Source organism: Oncorhynchus mykiss, chromosome 8 (assembly GCF_057628025.1).
Source record: "Oncorhynchus mykiss isolate SJ-2025 chromosome 8, ASM5762802v1, whole genome shotgun sequence".
In the NCBI taxonomy this organism is placed as follows: Eukaryota; Metazoa; Chordata; class Actinopteri; order Salmoniformes; family Salmonidae; genus Oncorhynchus; species Oncorhynchus mykiss.
The window spans coordinates 50,550,817-50,574,327 of NC_143029.1; the positions used below are offsets into that span (position 1 = coordinate 50,550,817).

General features: G+C 43.1%; 1 protein-coding gene across 2 annotated transcripts in view; it reads left to right on the top strand.

Annotated features, from left to right (window-relative positions):
• The window catches only part of LOC110529997 (amyloid beta A4 precursor protein-binding family B member 1-interacting protein), a 40,510-nt gene extending 19,987 nt beyond the window's left edge, over nucleotides 1–20,523 (top strand). For both annotated transcript variants that reach the window (XM_021612744.3, XM_090181847.1), the window contains 3 exons: nucleotides 13,708–13,806; nucleotides 15,170–15,290; nucleotides 16,910–20,523. In XM_021612744.3, coding sequence (XP_021468419.3) covers nucleotides 13,708–13,806; nucleotides 15,170–15,290; nucleotides 16,910–16,998 — 309 coding nt within the window. In that variant the 3' untranslated portion in view covers nucleotides 16,999–20,523. The remainder of the gene's footprint in view (nucleotides 1–13,707; nucleotides 13,807–15,169; nucleotides 15,291–16,909) is intronic.
• Nucleotides 20,524–23,511: the final 2,988 nt, after the last annotated feature.

The window sequence follows — 23,511 nt, forward strand, 5'->3', positions numbered from 1 at the left end:
GTCGTTGGAAAGTGGCTGGTGCATTTCGCATCCCAAAAGCCATGACTGAGTACTGAAGGAAGTTGTCTGGGGTCACAAAGGCAGAAATCTCAGAAGCACGTGAAGTTAACGGAACCTGCCAGTAACCTTTTAAGAGGTCCAACTTGGTTACATACTTAGCAGCACCAATAGTGTCAATACAGTCGTCCAGTCTGGGTAACGGGAAGGAATCTGGCATTGTGACAGAATTGACCTTTCGATAATCCGTACATAACCTGGACGTACCATCAGGTTTAGGAACCAGAATGCAAGGAGAACTCCAAGGGCTTGAACTTGGCGTATCCAGGTCATTCTCCAACAAATATTTCACCTCATCCCTCATTATCTTCCTCTTGGAAGCGTTGATACGATATGGGTGTTGCTTGATAGGTGTAGCATTTCCAACATTAATGTCATGTTCCAACACATTTGTGCGAGTAGGAACGTCATTAAAGAGACATGGAAAACTGTGTAGTAGCCTCACAATATCATTAGCCTGTCCATCCGTTAAATGAACCAGACCTGACTGGATAGACAGCAGCATTTCTGAGTTGGGCAAGCTAACACACTGCTGCTGAGTATTGCGCAACTCCAAGCCATCAACATCATCAATTTGACAGTCCACTATCATCACAGTAGTAGCAGAGGAGACAGCAGTACCTTCCTCTGTTTTTGAACTATCTAACTGTGTGATGGGTCGGGTGTGGTATGCTTTCAACATGTTAATGTGACACACACGAGATTGGCGTTTTCTATCAGGAGTTTGAAGCACATAGTCAGTTTCACTTATTTTCTTTTCAATTAAATAAGGACCAGTGAAACGAGCTGACAGTGAAGATCCTGGAACAGGTAATAACACCAGTACTTGGTCACCTGGCTGTAGTGGACGAGAAACAGCCTCTTTATCATAGTGTCTTTTCATGCTCCTCTGTGAGGAAGACAGAGCTTCCTTTGCAAGAGCACAAGCTTGGTGTAGGCGCTCACGAAAGCGACTAACATAGTCCAACACATTCTCATCTCTGGTACACAACTCTTGGGACAAGAACTGTTCTTTAAGGACTTTCATTGGTCCTCTCACTGTGTGACCAAACACTAGTTCAGCCGGGCTGAAACCTAGGGACTCCTGCACAGTTTCACGAGCAGCAAACAAAACTAGAGGAACTCCCTCATCCCAATCTTTCTCAGATTCCAAACAATATTTACGTAGCATAGACTTCAGTGTCTGATGCCATCTTTCAAGCGCACCCTGAGACTCTGGGTGATAGGCGCTTGACACACGGTGCGTAATTGATAAGGATTTCAACACCTGCTTGAAGAGCTTGGATAGGAAATTGGTACCTTGATCGCTTTGTACCACCTTAGGTAACCCAAATGTTGTGAAGAATTTTATTAAGGCTTTACTCACTACCGGGGCTGTAATCCTTCTCAGAGGAATAGCCTCGGGGTATCTTGTAGCCATACACATTATCGTTAACAAAAACTGGTTACCCGATTTTGTCTTCGGTAACGGTCCGACACAATCAACCACCACATGCTCAAATGGTTCACCTATGACAGGTATAGGACAAAGAGGAGCAGGAGGAATAACCTGATTTGGTTTTCCTGTTATCTGACAGGTGTGGCATGTCCGACAGAACTGCGCCACATCTTGTTTTAAACCCGGCCAAAAGAAATGTCGAAGGATCCGATCATACGTCTTTGTAATTCCTAAATGACCAGACCACTGGTGATCATGAGCAAGGGATAACACATTTTGTCGAAAGGCTGTAGGAATCACTATTTGGTAAACAGCATTCCAATCTCCACCCGCATCAACATGGGATTTCCATTTACGCATGAGGAGATTACCATCAATGAAGTAAGCCACATTCTTCTTCTTCACCTCTTCTAACGAGACAACACTAGAAAAACATTTAACAAGTTTGTTGTCAACCTTTTGGTTAGCAATCAGCTGCTCACGAGTGACTGGTAACTGTATTGCATCAGCAATAAGTTCAACGTTCTTTAATTCTTTTCTGGGCTGTTTGTCAGAGGTGATCAGCTTCTCAGAGGTATCACACAATCCATCCTCTTGATCATCCTCTTTGAACAGAACAGTGTTCGACAAATCTATCACGTCACCCTCTTGTAGTGCCTGAGCACGAGTGACAGCACAAGCGGGGAACACATGTGGATAACTCTGTGCCAACTCATTCGAGAGAGAGTGGTCACTTTTATCCAATACTTCCAATACGGGTACTACCTTTCCTCCGGCAATATCGTTACCCATTATAAAGGTCACACCTTTCACTGGCAACATAGGACGTACCCCCACTCTGAATATTCCACTGATTAACTCAGAGTGTACTTTCACAAAGTGCAATGGCACGGGGACAAAACCCATTTCAATACCCTGCACTAACACACTGGAACCACAGTATGTATCGTCAGATAAGGGCAACACATCAGACAATATAAACGACTGCGCCGCACCAGTATCTCTAAGGATTTTAACCGGACGCTGTGACGCTTCGTCATTCGTTAGGGACACAAACCCATCGGAAATGAATGGTTCATAACTGCGGTCGGGGACTGGGTCTTTCAAACTACAGTTACTCTGAGGCACCTGTTTTGTTGCAGACCTCACAACCGTACGAATTAGAGCAACACCTGTTGGTGGCTTGGCACGAAGAGGCATCCCTTGTTTGCGTTTAAGCAGGAAGCAATCATTAATCATATGTCCTACTTTATGACAATAGAAACAGGGACGCTCATTCTTCTGGCGTGCTTGATATACCACTGCTGGCCGACTAGGGCTAAAGGTAGGAAACTCAGTGGTTCTACTCTCAGTATGAGCCGAAAACACACTCTTGTGCGTCAACACAAACTCGTCTGCCAACACAGACGCTTCTGCCAGGGAGGATACTTTCTGTTCGTTTAGGTAAACTACAATGCGTTCGGGTAAGCAATTTTTAAACTCTTCCAACAAGATTAACTCCCGGAGAGAGTTGAAATCAGTTACCTTACTAGCAGCATGCCATTTATCAAACAGATTTCCCTTGTCTCTGGCAAATTCCACATAAGTCTTACTAGAAGACTTTCTATGAGACCTAAATCTCTGTCGGTATGCCTCAGGCACAAGCTCATAGGCACGAAGAACAGTAGCTTTGACCACTTCATAATTCAAACTGTCCTCCAGAGGTAGCGCTGACAAAACCTCTTGGGCTTTACCAGTTAATTTACACTGAAGTAATAGGCACCATACCTCTTCAGGCCACTTCAATGCTACGGCTATACGCTCAAATACACAAAAATAGGAGTCAACCTCCGACTCTCTGAACAAAGGTACTAAGGCTATCTGCCTACTAATGTCAAACGTGTTTGAGGACACAGCAGGTGAGGACGACTCACTAACAGGCACAGTAGGAACGAAGGCTAGCCTTGCTGTCTCTGCCTCCAGTTCCATCTGGCGCATTTTAAACGTCATCTGCCGCTGTTCTTTATCTGCCTCAATTTTACACATCTCCAAATCTAACTGCCGCTGTTCTCGTTCTTTTTCTGCCTCAATTTTACACATCTCCAACTGGAGAGTCTCTCGCCTAATTTGGGCTCTCTCTTCCACCTCTAGTTGTAACTGTGCTAAACGGACATCCCTCCTGGCATCACCGTTTGACAGTGGGGAGAGTGGATCAAAATGGGACAATGTGGCTGGTGTTTTAGCCTCGCCCTCATTTTCAGACACCAATGGTCTTACAGGAGCAGCAACATCCCTTACAGGAGTAGTATTCTCAGGCAGCGGTAACACAAGCACCTGCTCTTCCAACAAGACATTTAACACTAGCTGTTTAACCTCCGCCTTAACTACACTCTGCGGAATCGATATTGAATAATGGTCAGCCAAGGTCATTAAATCAACTCTACGACACTTATCAAAAACCTCCCATGAAGGATTATCCAAAAAGGACTTCAAATCAAAAGTAGCCATCTTACACTACTTCACAAGAGCCAAAGAAAATAGCAAACTCTAATGCTACTTCAGCTATGACGCTCAACACTGAACTATACCACTACAACAATCTACATGAGCGGCATGGGTGTCAGTAAAGACAGATCCCGGACGAGCCCCCACTTATGTTACGAATCCCTTTTGGCCCGACAGTCTAGGGGGGATGGTAGTGAGACCCGTAACATAACTCATGTAGATTATAATTGTGACAAAGTAAGTGTGAACGAAATAACCACGACAACCGAAATAATACCGTCAAACTCAGGGTTTATTTATAAACACACGGTAATGGGGGGAGCAGGAAAAGGGGCTGAGCTGGACCCAAGGAAAGAAACAAATATGCAAAAACACCCCTAAGCTAGACTAGCCTACTTTAACAACAGCTAACTAACTAACAAAAAATACAGTGGGTGGTCCGCCCAGTTCTAACTAGTGTTTTTAACAAAGTTCACCTACGGGTAGTGTATGCCCATGGGCGACTTGTCTTGGTTTCCCCCTTTTCCCACCAGCAACAAACAAACACCATAACCAAAACAATACTCACAGGAGATGAAAGTGATTTGGAGGTGCTCAAACAAAAGAAGAGGTTAATTAATACACAGAGAGCGAGTCAAACACAGAGGTCTACCAACATGGCATTAACAAAGAGATTGAGCTACTGAAATCTATAAAGACCAGCGATCTACCAACATGGCATTAACAAAGAGATTGAGCTACTGAAATCTATAAAGACCAGCGATCTACCCACATGGCATTAACAAAGAGATTGAGCTACCGAAATCTATGAAGAACAGAGATCTACCCACATGGCATTACAAAGAGATTGAGCTACCGACATCTATGAAGAACAGAGATCTACCCACATGGCATTACAAAGAGATTGAGCTACCGAAATCTATGAAGAACAGAGATCTACCCACATGGCATTACAAAGAGATTGAGCTCCTGAGCAAACAAATTATGGGGTTTTTAAACCATGGGGAAGGAACTGTGATAGGGTAGGAAACAGGAGGAGGTGTGTCTTCTGATTGATGGGTTGATTGTTGACTGATTGGGGAGTGATGATTTTCACCTGTGAGGGGAGACGGAGAGAAAAGAAACACACACAGGATACACACACAGGATCCTTGTATCCGTAACATTCACGGTGAGACCCACACATGCGGAGATCATCCATTCACCAACTCTGCGTCTCACAAAGACACTGCGGTTGGAACCAAAAATCAAACATTTGGAGTCATCAGACCAAAGGACAGATTTCTTGGTCCAAACAAGTCTCTTATTTTTATTAGTGTCCTTTAGTAGTGGTTTCCTTGCAGCAATTCGACCATGAAGGCCTGATTCACGTAGTCTCTTCTGAACAGTTGATGTTGAGATGTATCTGTTACTTGAACTCTGTAAAGCATTTGTTTGGGCTGCAATCTGCAGTGCAGTTAACGCTAATGAACTTACCCTCTGCAGCAGAGGTAACTCTGGGTCTTCCTTTCCTGTGGCGGTCCTCATGAGAGCCAGTTTCATCATGGCGCTTGATGGTTTTTGCGACTGCACTTGAAGAAACGTTCAAAGTTCTTGACATTTTCCGGATTGACTGGCTTTCATGTCTTAAAGTGATGATGGACTGTCATTTCTCTTTGCTTATTTGAGCTGTTCTTGCCATAATATGGACTTGGTCATTACCAACTACCAAATCTTTTGTATACCACCCTTACCTTGTCACAACAACTGATTGGCACAAACGCATTAAGAAGGAAAGAAATTCCACAAATTAACTTTTAACAAGGCACACCTGTTAATTGAAATGCATTTCAGGTGACTACCTCATGAAGCTGGTTGAGAGAATGCCAAGAGTGTGCACAGGTGACATCAAGGCAAAGGGTGGCTTTGTACAACGCGACTCAGACCAGAGTATACTGGACCTATTTTCTCTCCATATCCCCGGATGTCTACCGCAAGCTCTAGACATTTACACCTGGATCTTGCAGCTAGCTAGCTGCTAACCGAGTGACTATTGGCTAACGTCGGTCCCGGAGCAAACATTAATTATTCCGGGGCTAGCCAGCTGAAGAGTTCCATCAGCCACTCCTGGGCTACAATCACCTATCCGGACCCGTTTTACTGCCGATGCGGAACCCCAACAGGCCTTCACGACTGGACTACCAACGTTATCTGCCCGAGGGAGTTATCCAACTGGCCCCTACGTCGCAACGTAACCTGAACGGCCATCTGCGGCCCGCTAATCGTTAGCTGTCTTATCGGCTGCTATCTGAATAGGTCTATCGGACAATTTTCTTGGGCCACTATACCTATATCTATTTTGACAATTGGATCGGTTCCCTCTACCACACGGAACCCCACTAATCTACAGACAGAAACGCACGAGGTGGCTAAAAACAGACCTCCATCCTCTGCCAGCTTGCTACCCATGGCCCGGCTAGCTGTCTGAATCGCCGTGACCCCAACCAACCTCACTACTCACTGGACCCTTATGATCACTCGGCTAAGCATGCCTCTCCTTAATGTCAATATGCCTTGTCCATTGCTGTTCTGGTTAGTGTTTATTGGCTTATCTCACTGTAGAGCCTCTAACCCTGCTCATTATACCTTATCCAACCTTTCAGTTCCACCACCCACACATGCGATGACATCACCTGGTGTCGTAGAAAATCGGTTCAAATATGACACTTGCAAGAACTTGTGAAATCAATAGGCTTTTAATACAAGGTATTACTCTGGCCTCCTGTCCTATACAATAGACAATGCATTTTACCAGAATGGCAAATGCACTCTAAGTGTATCTTTCTCTTGTGGTACAGTATTATGTTTCTCCCTATATGTACATCTTTCTCCCACACTGGTTTCAATGATGTTTCTAGATACAATATCTCTCTCATAATCACTCAATGCCTAGGTTTACCTCCACTGTATTCACATCCTACCATACCTTTGTCTGTACATTATACCTTGAAGCTATAATGACGACCAATTCTCATAGCTTTTAGCTGTACCCCTATCCTACTCCTCCTCTGTTCCTCTGGTGATGTAGAGGTGAATCCAGACCCTGCAGTGCCTAGTGCCTTTCTAAGGTCTTCGAAAGCCAAGTCAACAAACAGATTACCGACCATTTCGAATCCCACCGTACCTTCTCCGCTATGCAATCTGGTTTCAGAGCTGGTCATGGGTGCACCTCAGCCACGCTCAAGGTCCTAAACGATATCTTAACCGCCATCAATAAGAAACAATACTGTGCAGCCGTAGTCATTGACCTGGCCAAGGCTTTCGACTAGGTCAATCACCACATGCTCATCGGCAGACTCGATAGCCTTGGTTTCTCAACTGATTGCCTCGCCTGGTTCACCAACTACTTCTCTGATAGAGTTCAGTGTGTCAATTCGGAGGGCCTGTTGTCCGGGCCTCTGGCAGTCTCTATGGAGGTGCCTCAGGGTTCAATTATTGGGCCGACTCTCTTCTCTGTATACATCAATGATGTCGCTCTCGCTGCTGGTGAGTCTCTGATCCACCTCTACGCAGACGACACCATTCTGTATACTTCTGGCCCTTCTTTGGACACTGTGTTAACAACCCTCCAGACGAGCTTCATAGCCATACAACTCTCCTTCCGTGGCCTCCAATTGCTCTTAAATACAAGTAAAACTAAATGCATGCTCTTCAACCGATCGCTGCCTGCACCTGCCTGCCCGTCCAACATCACTACTCTGGACGGTTCTGACTTAGAATATGTGGACAACTACAAATACCTAGGTGTCTGGTTAGACTGTAAACTCTCCTTCCAGACTCACATCAAACATCTCCAATCCAAAGTTAAATCTAGAATTGGCTTCCTATTTCGCAACAAAGCATCCTTCACTCATGCTGCCAAACATAACCTCGTAAAACTGACCATCCTACCGATCCTCAACTTCGGCGATGTCATCTACAAAATAGCCTCCAATACCTTACTCAATAAATTGGATGCAGTCTATCACAGTGTCATCCGTTTTGTCACCAAAGCCCCATATACTACCCACCACTGCGACCTGTACATTCTCGTTGGCTGGCCCTCGCTTCATACTCGTCGCCAAACCCACTGGCTCCAGGTCATCTACAAGACCCTGCTAGGTAAAGTCCCCCTTATCTCAGCTCACTGGTCACCATAGCAACACCTGCCTGTAGCACGCGCTCCAGCAGGTATATCTCTCTGGTCACCCCCAAAGCCAATTCCTCCTTTGGCCGCCTCTCCTTCCAGTTTTCTGCTGCCACTGACTGGAACGACCTACAAAAATCTCTGAAACTGGAAACACTTATCTCCCTCACTAGCTTTATGCACCAGCTGTCAGAGCAGCTCACAGATAACTGCACCTGTACATAGCCCATCTATAATTTAGCCCAAAGAACTACCTCTTCCCCTACTGGATTTATTTATTTATTTTGCTCCATTGCACCCCAGTATTTATATTTCTACTTTGCACATTCTTCCACTGCAAATCTACCATTCCATTGTTTTACTTGCTATTTTGTATTTACTTCGCAACCATGGCCTTTTTTTTGCCTTTACCTCCCTTATCTCACCTCATTTGCTCACATTGCACATAGACTTATTTTTCTACTGTATTATTGACTGTATGTTTGTTTATTCCATGTGTAACTCTGTTTTGTTGTATGTGTCAAACTGCTTTACTTTATCTTGGCCAGGTCGCAATTGTAAATGAGAACTTCCATTCCTCTCAGTTATGATGCCAGAGTCAGACAGAACTTGCTTAGGTAGGGAAGAAATGTTCTAGAGCCAACTCAGGGTCAGTAATACAGGAGAGTGGCTAAATCAAAATAGAACGTGTAACGTAAAAACACTTGAAAACTTTTTAAACTTGGTCATCTCAATTAAACAAGGATTAGTATTTTTCTGTACTATACTATGTGGGACAATGATCACTGAGATCATATGCAAATACTCCACGAGACAAATATTTATGGGGGTTATTAGTGAGAATTAAATCAATCAAGGAGTTAACAGGGTTTCTCACATTTAGTTGTGTGCATTTGTCCGATTGAAATCAATGCATATACTCTTAAATTGATCTGTGGCCAGGGATAGCAATCCAGACTCAAATCCCCTCAAATGACCAACTCCGAGGACAAAATAAAAAGTGTTAAACACTCAGCTATACCACCAATAACGTCCGCCATGGCAGCAGGGGGAGGCGATAAATCCCATTAACAAACAAATGTGTATTCTAGTTTATGGACACATCTACAACCAGGAGCTCCATTTTCTTGGGAACAGAAATATCTAAAGATTGGCACTCCATGAAATTAGATTTGACATATATGGCCACTCCTCCCCTTTCTGTAATCTGTCACACCTAAATACATTCTAATAATTTACTTCAATGTCTTCATCAGATACAGAGCCATTTAACCATGTTTCCAAGAGAACCAGAATGTCAGGACGGACAAGAGTCCTGTTCCCAAATATCAACTGTGTCCATTTTTTCAATCCTACTTCGCACATTTAGGTGCATTAGCCCAAGCCCCCTACTAGATTTAAAGTCTGGGGGGTATTCAGCTCATTTCCATAAGAGCTGACAGGCATAGGGTCATCTGCAGCTATTTGTTGAGTGAGCTGAGACTTTGCCAAGGTCGCTGGCCAACCACATGAGAGCAGAGTAGACTGAGCATTTGACAGACATCCCTCAAGTCACTGGATGCAGGGGCTGGAGTGAGAACTGGGAGAGCATTGTTGGCAGAGCTCAGTCCACCCTGATGAAGCTCCCACCAATGCTCTATTATGGGTGTGCACAGGAGGCTTTGGTGTGGCTCCTGTTGCAGGGTTGGGGTTGCCATGGGGGGAAGAAGTGTCCCAGGCCTGCCCTGGGGATAGGAGTAGGGAGGGTAACCAAAACTAGCCTGGGAGGTAGGTTGTAGGGGAAATTGAGGGTGGTGTGGAGGGCAGTGTGACTGGCAAAGCTCAAAACTCTCAGCACATGAGGGCTGATGATGTGAATGATACATGGTGTGGACTGTATCACCATCTGTGCACTACCCTCAACAGTGTTTTGCCACATCCTAGGGTAGTGGTTGGTGCTGTGTAGAGCTGGGCAGTTGAGGTGGGCTTGGTCTAGTAGAGCTGTGCTGTGCTGTGATGGGCCGGGTCTGGTAGAGCTATGTTGTGATGGGCAGGGTCTGACGGATCTGTGCTGTGATGGGCCGGGTCTGGTAGAGCTGGGCTGTGATGGGCCGGGTCCGGTGGATCTGTGCTGTGACGGGCCGGGTCTGGTAGACCTGTGCTGTGATGGGCCGGGTCTGGTGGATCTGTGCTGTGATGGGCCGGGTCTGGTAGACCTGTGCTGTGATGGGCCGGGTCTGGTGGATCGGTGCTGTGATTGGCCGGGTCTGGTAGAGCTGTGCTGAGGCGGACCTGGTCTGGTAGTATGAGAAGGAGGTTGTAGTGGGAATTGAAGAGGGTGGGCAGTGTGACCACCGATGCTCCAAACTGTGCATGGGGCCTCTGACTGTTTGCGGCTTGGGCATAGCTCAGTCTATCTGCATGCAGTTCCTGGGAGAGAAGTGGTGTAGGGTGGTGTGGGGGGCAGTGTTGCTGGCTGTTCTTCTGTCTCTATAAGGCGCCACCGGATTCAGGTCTAAAGGAGTGTCTTGTTTGTCTCAGGGAGTTGGTGGGTAAGGTGGACTGGCCACGCAGAGCAACATCCTTTAAGACTGTCTCTTTGTACAGCTGTACATTGTCATGAAGACAGTGCAGGCTGAGGGTGGAATAGTGGGCCATTGCACACAGTCCCGAGAGAGACTGGCATCTACCCCCTGGCTGGTGGCATTATTGGAAGTCTCTCCTCTGGAGCAGGGTAAATATTACTATCTTTGCAAGGGGAAAGATGGTGGAGGCCCTGTCTATCCGTCCCCTTAGTTATGTGGCCACCCTATCCTGTTGGGCACGCAGGTCATTGGTCCCCAGGTGTGAATGATGATATGGCTTGGTGAGCAAGCTGGGCCAGAGTCATGAGCTCCATAGCTCTCAATTCAACTCAATTTCAATTCAAGGGACTTTATTGGCATACGTTAACATACGTTAACATTGCCAAAGCAAATGAAGTAGATCATATACAAAGTGAAATAAACAATAAAAAGGAACAGTAAACATTACACTCACAGAAGTTCCAAAAGAATAAAGACATTACAAATGTCGTATATGTATATATACAGCGTTGTAACGATGTGCAAATGGTACAAGGCTGTATATATACAAAAAAAAGTACAACAACAAGAACAACACAATGGTGTTTGTTCTTCACTGGTTGCCCTTTTCTGGTGGCAACAGGTCACAAATCTTTCTGCTGTGATGGCACACGGTTGTTTTCCCCCCAGTAGCTCTCTCTGTTGTGGGACACCATAACTTTGACACCTTTTTATTTGGGAAAAGTTGATTCTCTGTATAAACTTTCCATTTGAGTCCATCATTAATATAATGTCTGGTTTTTCGTCAAGTCTATGGAGGATGGCAGGAGTGATGGGAGTAATTACAGGGCGTGAGATGGGCATGGAGAGGGTCAGCTGGGTTGGTAGGTGGGTTCTGATTCAGCTGTTGGCCTGGTCCTGCGTAGTTGTGTGACTCTTTGTAGATGGATGGTGGTGGCTGAGAAATTCCTGCCTTAGGTCATGTACTGTAACTCCTTCTGGAGGTCGTGCGTGTGGCTGGTGTTGTCTGTGCTGGACAGTTCCTCTCTAAGACTGCGCACTTCCATCCTGAGAGCCTGGTTGTCCTCCTCAACATTTTTCATTGCACACTGAACTAAACAAATTGATCCAGACTGGCCTCCGAACCTTGATCCATCACAGTGCCGTTATTATGAATATGAATGTTACATTTGGGGGTGGAATCAATGTACAGTTGCCTCATTGTTCTGTTTTCTGACATTTTAAGGCCTTATGGAGAGCTGTGTGCAGGCATTAGGATCATCCGTGTTCACTTTTAGGATGAAGTCTGCCCTCAGAGTCTCTGGGGATTCTCTTCTCTTAGCAATTTCTTTTTGAATGTCTTTTTTCCTGACTCACTTGTAACATTTTCAGGATACGTGATGACAAGGTCTCTGAAACAATGCTTAGAGAATGCATCCATATTCATCTCCATGGTGACCTGTTTTAACAATCCACTCTGCTCTAGAATGTTGTGAAGTGCTTACTTGATGAAAGTGCTTATTTAAAAAATGCACCTAATGATAAATGCACTTTTAAAACAATGCACGTTTTATTAATAGTACAAATAAAGATATTGAATGTGTTTTTCAATGAAACAACACATTACACATAAATGAAGATACTCTCTCAATGTTTGGAATGTTTCTACCTCCTTTCAAAGTGTTATTTTGCTTGTTTGTTCGTCTGAATGCTTGTTTCACTATCAAGGCCTGAACTATCCTTCAGAAATAACTCAGAAATCCTTTCTCTTTCTCCCTCTGTTGGTTTTGTTTGCTTATCTATGTCCTAATTCTTGTTGTTGTCCTTGTTGGGTTAATGGTCCTCCTATCCGATTCCTTCCTTGTGTTGCCTGATGATTCAGCAGGGGAGTCCAGCAAAAACCAAGTCGATAAATCTCTCAAAATCGCTCCAAGCTATTTCCACAAAAGAAAAGTATCTTCCAATTCTTCTAGATGAAAAAAAAAAATTGCACAGATTTATGTACAGAATAATACGAATTGCCCTGAGACCACGTTTGAAATATTTTATATTTATGTTAATTCTTAAGTATATGGACAGTGTGGATTTCCCATGTTTGACAGGTACTTTGGTGGCTTTTCAACATTGGTTGCTTAATATTTATGTCAGTTACTTGCAGAACCATGTCTGACAATGATCTGTTTTTAAAGGTACATTAAAGAAGTTAACTTAGCATATATTTAGCGTATATTATAACTGTATGGTTCGTAACAACAACATATGACCAGAATAGTTTTTCTGTCCATTTTGGAGAAAACAAATATTCCTCACCAGTGTCCCTAAACTCCAAAAGGATTCTTCAGCTGTCCCCATAGAAAGAACCCTTTTTGGTTCCACGTAAAACTCTCTGTGGAAAGGGGCCTACTTGGAAGCCTAAAGGGTTCTACCAGGAACCAGAAAAGATTATCCAAAGGGTTCTCCTATGGGGACAGCCAAAGAACCCTTCTAGGTTCTAGATAGCTCCTTTGTTTCTAAGTGTAAAGCCAAAAAGTTAGTAAAAAAACAGTAATCTTCAAATTTGATTTCAAACAGGCAACAAAGTTATGGTTCATAATTAGGGCCTTTATTTTTTACTCACCATTTATTATGTGTATGAGAATGTTCAGGCATTCTTAACATGAATGAGAAAGGTTCTTAATGCGAGAGGGTTTGAGAACATGGTAGTGCAACCCACATGGATGTAAACATTTCGTTGGACAGTGTATACCATGTGTATCCTGTACGTACGACTAATCAAACATGAAACATGGTAGTGCAATACAAATAGTGCTCCTCTAATGGCATGACTCAAGTGAGCATTGGCTGCCCCCTGTTGTCTCTTTGATGAACTACAACAAAAATACTGGACCACTTGAACAAAGACGGAGAAGTGAATCAAGCATCAATACAGTATTTTGTGACAGACATTGCATGCACAGGAGATGTTGCTCTAAGAGCAGAGATTACCATCAATACCATTTGTTCTGTTCTTTTCCCTTCAGCATCCTCAGATCCAGAAGGAGTCCCAATACATCAGATTCCTGTGTTGTGATGATGAGCACACTCTCTCCCTCTGGGTCAACTCCATCAGAGTAGCCAAGGTCAGGCTTTATTAATAGTCTTTTCCCACTATCTTGCCAACCTGAGCTGTACTGTGCTGTGCTGGCTCAGTTATTAGTTATATTCCTTTAACATTATTCTTTCCAGCATGGTCCTAGCAACTCCCACATGAAAAAAATACTATAGTATACTATGGTATAAATACTATATACTGTAGTATTTACAGTAAACTATAGCATAAATACTCATTTAAAAGAAAACGGTAGTATAATACTATAGTAATTAATGTAGTATTTTTGCAGATTGTAGTATTTACTGTTGTGTTTTTGCGGAGAATGCTGTAGTATTTACTATAGTGTTTTTGTTTTATCATATTTGACATGCTAAAAGAGCAGATTTCCACAATCTGTAGGTAGGTAGGACTGGGTCATTTTTGTATTACATTTTTTGTAAATTTCTTTACAGGTAAAATGTCACAAGTTAAAATTCAATAATCATTCATTTAAAAAATAGAGAGAATCAGTCCGTTGGTCAGTCAGTCCACAATGTGTCTGCTTCTTTGTGTTGGGGAAGGGGTGGGATCTGGGCTGGCAGTTGCTGGATGGAGGTGGCAGTTGAGGTTAGTCGGTGCTGTGTCCAGAGTTGTTGCCTGTGTTGGGGCTGGGACCGGGAGAAAACTGGGTTGGTGCTGGTGTTGGGGCCGGGACTGGAAGTCGTGCTGAGGTTGAAAACTGGGGGGGTGTGCAGGAACCGGGAACTGGGTCAGTTGAGGGGAGGAGGACAACCTGAGAAGCAAGCAGACACACAAGCGAGCCCTAGACCCAATGGTGGTACTTCCCAGTGGTCTGCTCGCTCCAGATGAAGGTTAGATCTTTGATCCCTCCTCCGCGCCTCTTCCGGTGTTCTGGTATGGGGGTTGGGTCTGGATCTGTAGCAGAGGTAGAATTAAGGTCTGAACAGAACTGGACAATAGTTTGTGCCAGGTGTGATATCCCTCCTAAACAGCTCAGGCTAATGTTCCTATCAAACCAGTAAAGGCCAGCAGGCTAGTATATTTTTATTGGTATGTAACTGTAATGAATGTTGTATCATCAACTTGTTATCTACTGCATTTAAACACTACTTTAAACGTGTACTAACTAAATTTCCCCATGGGGACAATGACATCAGTAAAGAGAGTTCAGAGCTTGTGCTCTTCTCTACAACCTGTAGGGAACACAACATTTGGTCTTTACTTGGCATGTAGGTTTCTCAGGTTCCATGTATCTAATATTAGGTTTTGGTTGAATATCTGATAACATTCAGTATCAAAAATATGCAAAAGTAGAGAAAATTCAAAAGGTGGCAAATACTTTCCCACTGCACTGTATGTTGTGTGTACCTATTGTATCTATCTTTGTTTAGTATGGGGCCACCCTGTACAAGAACTACCAGATGGCAGTGAGGAGAGCATCAACCATCAGCTCCACTCTGCACCTGACTAGTCTGCCTGCCTCCAGCCCTTCCACACCTACTGTGCACAGAGGTGACACAATTACACACACACACAGTTGAAGTCGGACGTTTACGTACACCTTAGCCAAATACATTTAAACTCAATTTTTCACAATTCCTGACATTTAATCCTAGTAAAAATGATCTGTCTGAGGTTAGTTAGGATCACCACTTTATTTTAAGAATGTGAAATGTCAGAATAATAGTAGAGAGAAACATTTACTTCAGCTTTTACTTCTTTCATCACATTCCCAGTGGGTCAGAAGTTAACATATACCAATTGAGTGTTAGGTAGCACTGCCTTTAAATTGTTTAACTTGGGTCAAACGTTTTGGGTGGCCTTCCACAAGCTTCCCACATAAGTTGGGTGAATTTTGGCCCATTCCTTTTGCAACCAAGCTTTAACTTCCTGACTGATGTTGCTTCAGATGTTGCTTCAATATATCCGCATCATTTTCTTTCCTCATGATTCCATCTATTTTGTGAAGTGCACCAGCATCTCCTGCAGCAAAGCATCCCCACAACATTATGCTGCCACCCCCCATGCTTCCCGGTTGGGATGGTGTTCTTCAGCTTGCAAACCTCCCCCTTTTTCCTCCAAACATAACGATGGTCATTTTGACCAGAGGACATTTCTCCAAAAAGTACGATCTTTGTAACCATGTGCAGTTGCAAACTGTAGTCTGGCTTTTTTTATGGCGGTTTTGGAGCAGTGGCTTCTTCCTTGATGAGCGGCCTTTCAGGTTGTCGATTTAGGACTCGTTTTACTGTGGATATAGATACTTTTGTACCCATTTCCTCCAGCATCTTCACAAGGTCCTTTGCTGTTGTTCTGGGATTGGTTTGCACTTTTCGCACCAAAGTACGTTCATCTCTATGACACAGAACACGTCTCCTTCTTGAGCAGTATGACAGCTGTGTGGTCCCATGGTGTATACACCTGCTATTCATCTGTACTATTGTTTGTACAGATGAACATGGTACCTTCAGGCGTTTGGAAATTGCTCCCAAGGATGAACCAGACTTGTGGAGGTCTACAATTTTTTTCTGAGGTCTTGGCTGATTTCTTTTTCCCATGATGTCAAGCAAAGAGGCACTGAGTTTGAAGGTAGGCCTTGAAATATATCCACAGGTACACCTCCAATTGACTCAAATGGTGTTAATTAGCCTATCAGAAGCTTCTAAAGCCATGACATACTTTTCTGCAATTTTCCAAGCTGTTTAAAAGGCACAGTCAATTTAGTGTATTTAAACTTCTGACCCACTGGATGTCCTAACTGACTTGCTAAAAACTATAGTTTGTTAACAAGACATTTGTGAAGTGGTTGAAAAATAAGTTTTAATGACTCCAACATAAGTGTACGTAAACTTCTGACATCAACTGTACGCACATCCTTATGGGGACTAAAAATGTATTCCCTTTCAAAATCCTATTTTCCCTAAACCTTACCATAACCCCTAACCCTAATTCTAATCCCTAAACCTAAAATAGCAATTTTCCTCCTGTCTGAATTTTCCTTGTTTTTACTATCCTTTATCCTGAGGATTTCTGGTACCCACAAGGATAGTTAAGCAAAACCCACACACAAATGGAATATAATATGGTCAACCCCAAAACATAATCTAAATAATTTGTTTTCTTTCCCTCAGCAAATGGACACACCCCTCAGGAGGACCTCCCTGAACCTCCCCCAGACTTTATCCCCCCACCCCCTCCTGGTTGGGGCTCTGGGGTCTAGGGAAGGAGCTCTACCCCCTCAATACACAACCATGACTACCATAGGACATTCTCAACCTACCTAAAGACAGGCAGATGGACAATAATATTTTCAATCAGATTTAGGTCAGAACTGAGACTACTAGACTATTTAGGAACACTCAACACCTCTTAGAAAGCCATTCTGGTGTATCTAACTTTTTACCTGTCCTTTGCTCTTTTCATATTTATTTTGATCCTAACAAACTCCCCAGCCCCTTCCAGCAACAAGCATACCCATAACATGATTCTGCCACCACAATACTAATCTTATTCAAAATGATTCGCATCTGTAATGGCTGCCAACAGTGCTTCCATAAATCAAATCAAACTTTATTTGTCACATGCGCTGAATACAACAAGTGTAGACCTTACCGTGAAATGCTTACTTACAAGCCGTTAACCAACAGTGCAGTTCAAGAAGAGGCACCTTATCCTCAAGGTCGCCTATCCTCTTCACGTTGTACACAAACCTCTGCATCTGCTCTGCAAGCACCGCAACAACTACGTAGTTCAGTTCTCGGACAAAACCGCTGTCCTCGGACTCTTAAACAAAGGCTCTGACACCAACGGCTACAGGGCGGCGATTGAAGGATTCGTCAGATGGTGTGATGAACATCACCTACAACTGAATGTGAAAAAAAACTGAGGAGATGATCCTCGACTCTAAGTCCTTTGGAGACTACATCCCCATGGTGGTACACGGAAAGAACATTAAGCAGGTAAACTCATACAAGTACCTGGGGGTCCACATTGACTGTGGGCTTTGCTGGCGCACCCATGTGGAGAGCGTGTGCTCACGCATCCAATAGCGTTTGCACTTTCTGCGTTGACTTTAGGGTCTATGGAGGCTGGTGACAAACATTTTGAGGAGGATGGGAGACCCACGGTATAGGCGCGTAACGCACGGAGACGACAAAGTGTGTTTCAAAAATCGGCAAAGACTAATTACTTTAACCTAAAACATTTTATAAAGACATTTATAGTACAATATTATGGGGAATGAGAGGGCTGAGCGGGATCACAGAAGTGATTGAATGAGGGTATGAGGCATGAGTTGAGGTGTTCAGAGGCTTGACCAGTGCAGGACAGGATTTGACTGGGAAGACAAAAAACAATAACACAACACACTACATAGATAGACAAAAGGGCTAAAAATGAGTTAGTCCAAGCAAGGAGTAAAATCATAGATGTCTAATAATGTGAATTGTGTACGTGATTGACTCTAATGAGTTGACTCTAATGATTGACAGGAATGAGAGAAAATGTATAGGGGTACTCCTTGGCGAGGAAACATTCAATGGGGGAAACATTCAATGTGCCAGATCATGTCAGGAGAATGTTGACAAAGGTAGAGGAGTGGAGTAGTCATCTCCTCTTAATCAGGGAACAGGAGGGAACTTAGCTGTAAATACAAATAACAGATACATTCCATTACAGCTGCGCCATCGTAGGTTTGGACAACGAGTTTCTTTATGAACTTAAACATCTCAAAATATATAAAGTCAAACACAGACTGCACATTTTGCCCACATGACACAAAGGATCCCAAGAAATGTTCCTGAATATAGCCCTGATCATCCACATACCTGACGATAAGGGACTACTGCAAGCAGACTGATGCCACCATAGGTCCCAGAGCTGTGGGGCAATTTTTACCCCCTGGGGCCTGGAGTTTTTCCTTATATGTTAACCTAACTAGGAATACTCTGGACCCTATAAGTTATGACAGTGATTAATCAGTTGTAAAAAGGTTTTATATGGGCTATGACAGGACCAGTTTTTCACAATCAGGTCACTTTTTTTTATTTTTTTAACTCCTGACTACAAATTGCAGCTATCTTATATTTGTTCATATAAATTATATTCAGACTAGATTAGGAGGGGGATTTCCTCTACCCAGACACAGACAACAATTGATATGGCAATACAACTCACAGGGCTGAGCTTGCTTTAGGCATGTTTGCATCATGCAGGTCTATGCAACTGTAGGCTTTACAAAACATTTACTCACATCCGTCATCACTATTATGTTGATTCGTTAATTCCAGTTAATCATTATGGATTAAACACGTATAGGCAGCCTAGCCAGCCCAATTCTAAATATACACTCAATTTCATCCCATTCACATTTTCTCCTAACACACAAATGGACTATAAATAGATAACGTTACCATTACTTTATCCTGACCAGATGGACAGGGCGCATAGGCTGTATGCAGCTGCTCTTATTAGTAGCCTAGTTGATCAGACTGAAAAATAGTCTCGTTTTCATTCCATACAGCATGTCCGATTTCTAATGTTCAGGTGTAGCCTAGGCTGCTGCAACATTTATATCATGAGTTGTTTCTTGTGTCTGTCCGGAGTGATTATGCGTTATCATCTTTGCTAAATGTATACTGGATGCAAGTGGAAAGCCTACTTGAGCGCACGCGAAAAAATGCGCTGGGTCAAACTCTCTCTTTAATATTTTAATGGATGATGAGATGGAAGCTTTCGGAATTCGGAATTGTTTTCGACATGCCAGAAAAGACAGTCGAAAGTTCGATATGAGAGTGAAGCATCGTAACGTGCAATTACCTCTGCAAGCTCCTTGTAGTTCCCCTTGTCGGTGGAACTTTCCATCTCAAAATCTTGCAAGGCCAGCAATAGAGGCGGCTTGATGAAAGGCTCCCTGTTTACCAGCTAGACTTTTGATACCAGATGCCATTGAACACCCTCACCTTTTCACCCTTCTTCATGAAACTGATCTCAGGCAGAGGTCGACCCTCGCTTTTAATTCGCAGCTTTTCGATGTACCCCAGAGAATGGAAGGGGTCAACAAAAAGTCCACAACATTTTCGGCAGCGTTGGCCATTCTAACGTTACCATTATGGCACAGAAAACGGCACACTCGCTCTGGTAGCTAGCTATAGCTAAGGTTAGCTAAATTACTGAAGTTAGCGAGGCAAATGTAAATAAATTGCAAAAACTGGACGCAAAAATAAAGTTAAGAAAACAATTGATAATATTTCACCTATGTCTCCTGTAATTTGAAAAAAAACTCATTTTAATTGAATAATTTCCAAAAAATGCTCAACTATCACTTTTCACTCTTAATCTCTATCCAACAATGTCCCCAAGCTTCTCAACACATAGAACCCCCATAATGCTCTGTGGCACAATCCCGATACAAATCATGGGTTCATTCTTTGATCCTAATTCTATGACTGGATGGACAACATGTCAGTTCATACCTCAAAAGCTTTGATTGGATGGAGGACGTCCTCCAGAAGTAGTCAGAATTACAATGTATGTCTATGGAAGGGGGTGAGGCCTACGAGCATCCTAGGTTTTGTATTGAAGTCAATGTAGCCAGAGGAGGAACATCCAGGAGGATGGACTTTGCTATAAAATTCTGTGGCTCAAATCCACTCGTTGGGCTCTCAACGAATCACCTACGGGGGGCTCTTTGACAAGCTCCATTATTTCAGTAATTAAATAATAAAGTTTTGAAGAAATGTAAAAATCTCTCCATTTGATTACAATAATTCCACGACAGTAGGCTTATCCTGGTGTGACGTTTTGATAACTGTAACTCTTTCTAGGACAAGGTGACTTATACCAATATATTTGCCTGCACTTACCCCCCAAAAATGAAATGCTAATTAGCTGAACATGTGACTATCGTAAAGAACTACAAACACCATGATGATTTGGACAAAACTGCCAAATCAAGGCAAAGATAAGAATCTTTGGATGAACTATTTAATGTTAGTTAAATTTAGTAATGAATAAATTGGCAAAAGTTATTTAAATTGACAATTCTGTGAACTGTCTTGTGCATGTTTTAAATTGACACAATACCTATTAGCAAAGGTTTCAGCTACAGATAACACGCAGGAGCTTGCAGGGATTTGTATTTTTGCATGATGTTTACTTTGATGCTAATTAGCATTTTCGAATCTGAGAGTAAATAGAGCTGGATATATTGATAAAAGTCATGTTGTCTGAGAGATTTACATGGTTATCAAAACATCCCACCAGGCCTACACAAAACACAGCCCTTATGTTCAGTGTTTTTAAAATCCCCTATGGGAAAAATGAATGGTGGAAAAACTATTGGAACCATTTTCCTGTTTGACCGATAGGATTTATGGGTATTATGACACCTCCACTGTGGGGCTTTATTGGCACCCTGTCACGCCTCCTAGATGGCATCAACTGAAACTCAGTGCCTCAGTTTGTATGATGGCAATTTGCATATACTCCAGAATGTTATGAAGAATGATCAGATGAATTGCAAAGTACCTCTTTGCCATGCAAATGAACTGAATCCCCAAAAACATTTCAACTGCATTTCAGCCCTGCCACAAAAGGGCCAGCTGACATCATGTCAGTGATTCTCTCGTTAACACAGGTGTGAGTGTTGACAAGGACAAGGCTGGAGATCACTCTGTCATGCTGATTGAGTTCAAATAACAGACTGGAAGCTTCAAAGGGAGGGTGGTGCTTGGAATCATTGTTCTTCCTCTGTCAACCATGGTTACCTGGAAGGAAACACGTGCCATCATCATTGCTTTGCACAAAAAGGGCTTCACAGGCAAGGATATTGCTGCCAGTAAGATTCCACCTAAATCAATAATTTATCAGATCATCAAGGAGAGCGGTTCAATTGTTGTGAAGAAGGCTTCAGGGCGCCCAAGAAAGTCCAGCAAGCGCCAGGACCGTCTCCTAAAGTTGATTCAGCTGCGGGATCTGGGCACCACTAGTACAGAGCTTGCTCAGGAGTGGCAGCAGGCAGGTGTGAGTGCATCTGCATGCACAGTGAGGCGAAGACTTTTGGAGGATGGCCTGGTGTCAAGAAAGGCAGCAAAGAAGTCACTTCTCTCCAGGAAAAACATCAGGGACAGACTGATATTCTGCAAAAGTTACAGCGATTGGACTGCTGAGGACTGGGGTAAAGTCATTTTGTCTGATGAATCCCCTTTCCGATTGTTTGGGGCATCCGGAGAAAAGCTTGTCCGGAGAAGACAAGGTGAGCGCTACCATCAGTCCTGTGTCATGCCAACAGTAAAGCATCCTGAGACCATTCATGTGTGGGGTTGCTTCTCAGCCAAGGGAGTGTGTTCACTCACAATTTTGACTAAGAACACAGCCATGAATAAAGAATGGTACCAACACATCCTCCGAGAGCAACTTCTCCCAACCATCCAGGAACAGTTTGGTGATGAACAATGCCTTTTCAGGCATGATGGAGCACCTTGCCATAAGGCAAAAGTGATAACTAAGTGGCTCGAGGAACAAAACATTGATATTTTGGGTCCATGGCCAGGAAACTCCCCAGACCTTAATCCCATTGAGAATTTGTGGTCAATCCTCAAGAGACGGATGGACAAACAAAAACCCACAAATTCTGACAAACTCCAAGCATTGATAATGCAAGAATGGGCTGCTATCAGTCAGGATGTTTCCCAGAAGTTAATTGACAGCATGCCAGGGCGGATTGCAGAGGTCTTGAAAAAGGAGGGTCAGCACTGCAAATATGGACTCTTTGAATCAACTTCTTGTCATTGTCAATAAAAGCCTTTGACAATTATGAAATGCTTGTAATTATACCTCAGTATTCCATAGTAACATCTGACAAAAATATCTAAAGACACTGAAGTAGCAAACTTTGTGGAAATTAATATTTGTGTCAATCTCAAAACTTTTGGCCACGACTGTAGACACTTTTATCCAGTTACTTACAGGAGGAATTAGGGTTAAGTGCCTTGTGCAAGGGTACATTGACAGATTTTTCACCTAGTCAGCTCCGAGATTCAAACCAGCGACTTTGCGCTTACTGGCCCAACACTCTTAACTGCTAGGCTACCTGCTGCCTGACATTAATTTATTCACCTTTTGTGTTGGAGTGGGGTATGAGATGGGCTTTCGTCGGATGAAGAAAGAGACTGAAGTCCAGCGTGGTAAGTGTTCATGATAAATGTATCATTCCAAACACTCAAACAAAATAACAAATAGTGAAAACCAAAATAGTCCTGTCATGTGCAGACACTAAACAGAAAACAACTACCCACAAAACCCAAACGAAAAAGGACAACTTATATATGATCAGACACCTGCCTCTGATTGGGAACCACACCAACATATAAATAAAGAAACTAGAATGCCCACCCTAGTCACACCCTGGCCTAACCAAAATAGAGAATAAAAACCTCTCTATGGCCAGGGAGTGACAATGGGGTATTATTCTCAATCGATTCCATGTATTTATATGGAAGCAGCAGCCCTCTCTATTGTCTCTATTGTATTTCCCCTCTGGGACAATAAAGTATCAAATCATATTAACTATGGGTTGTGAAGACATACAGAACAAAATACAAATTATTACTTAGGAAAATGTTGTCTCATTTAGAAATGTGGGGTAGCTTGTACACATAAACAAATATATATCATACATTTTTTACATTTTATTTTAAGGCAACAAAATGTGAAGTTTCTTTGCGCTCTCTCG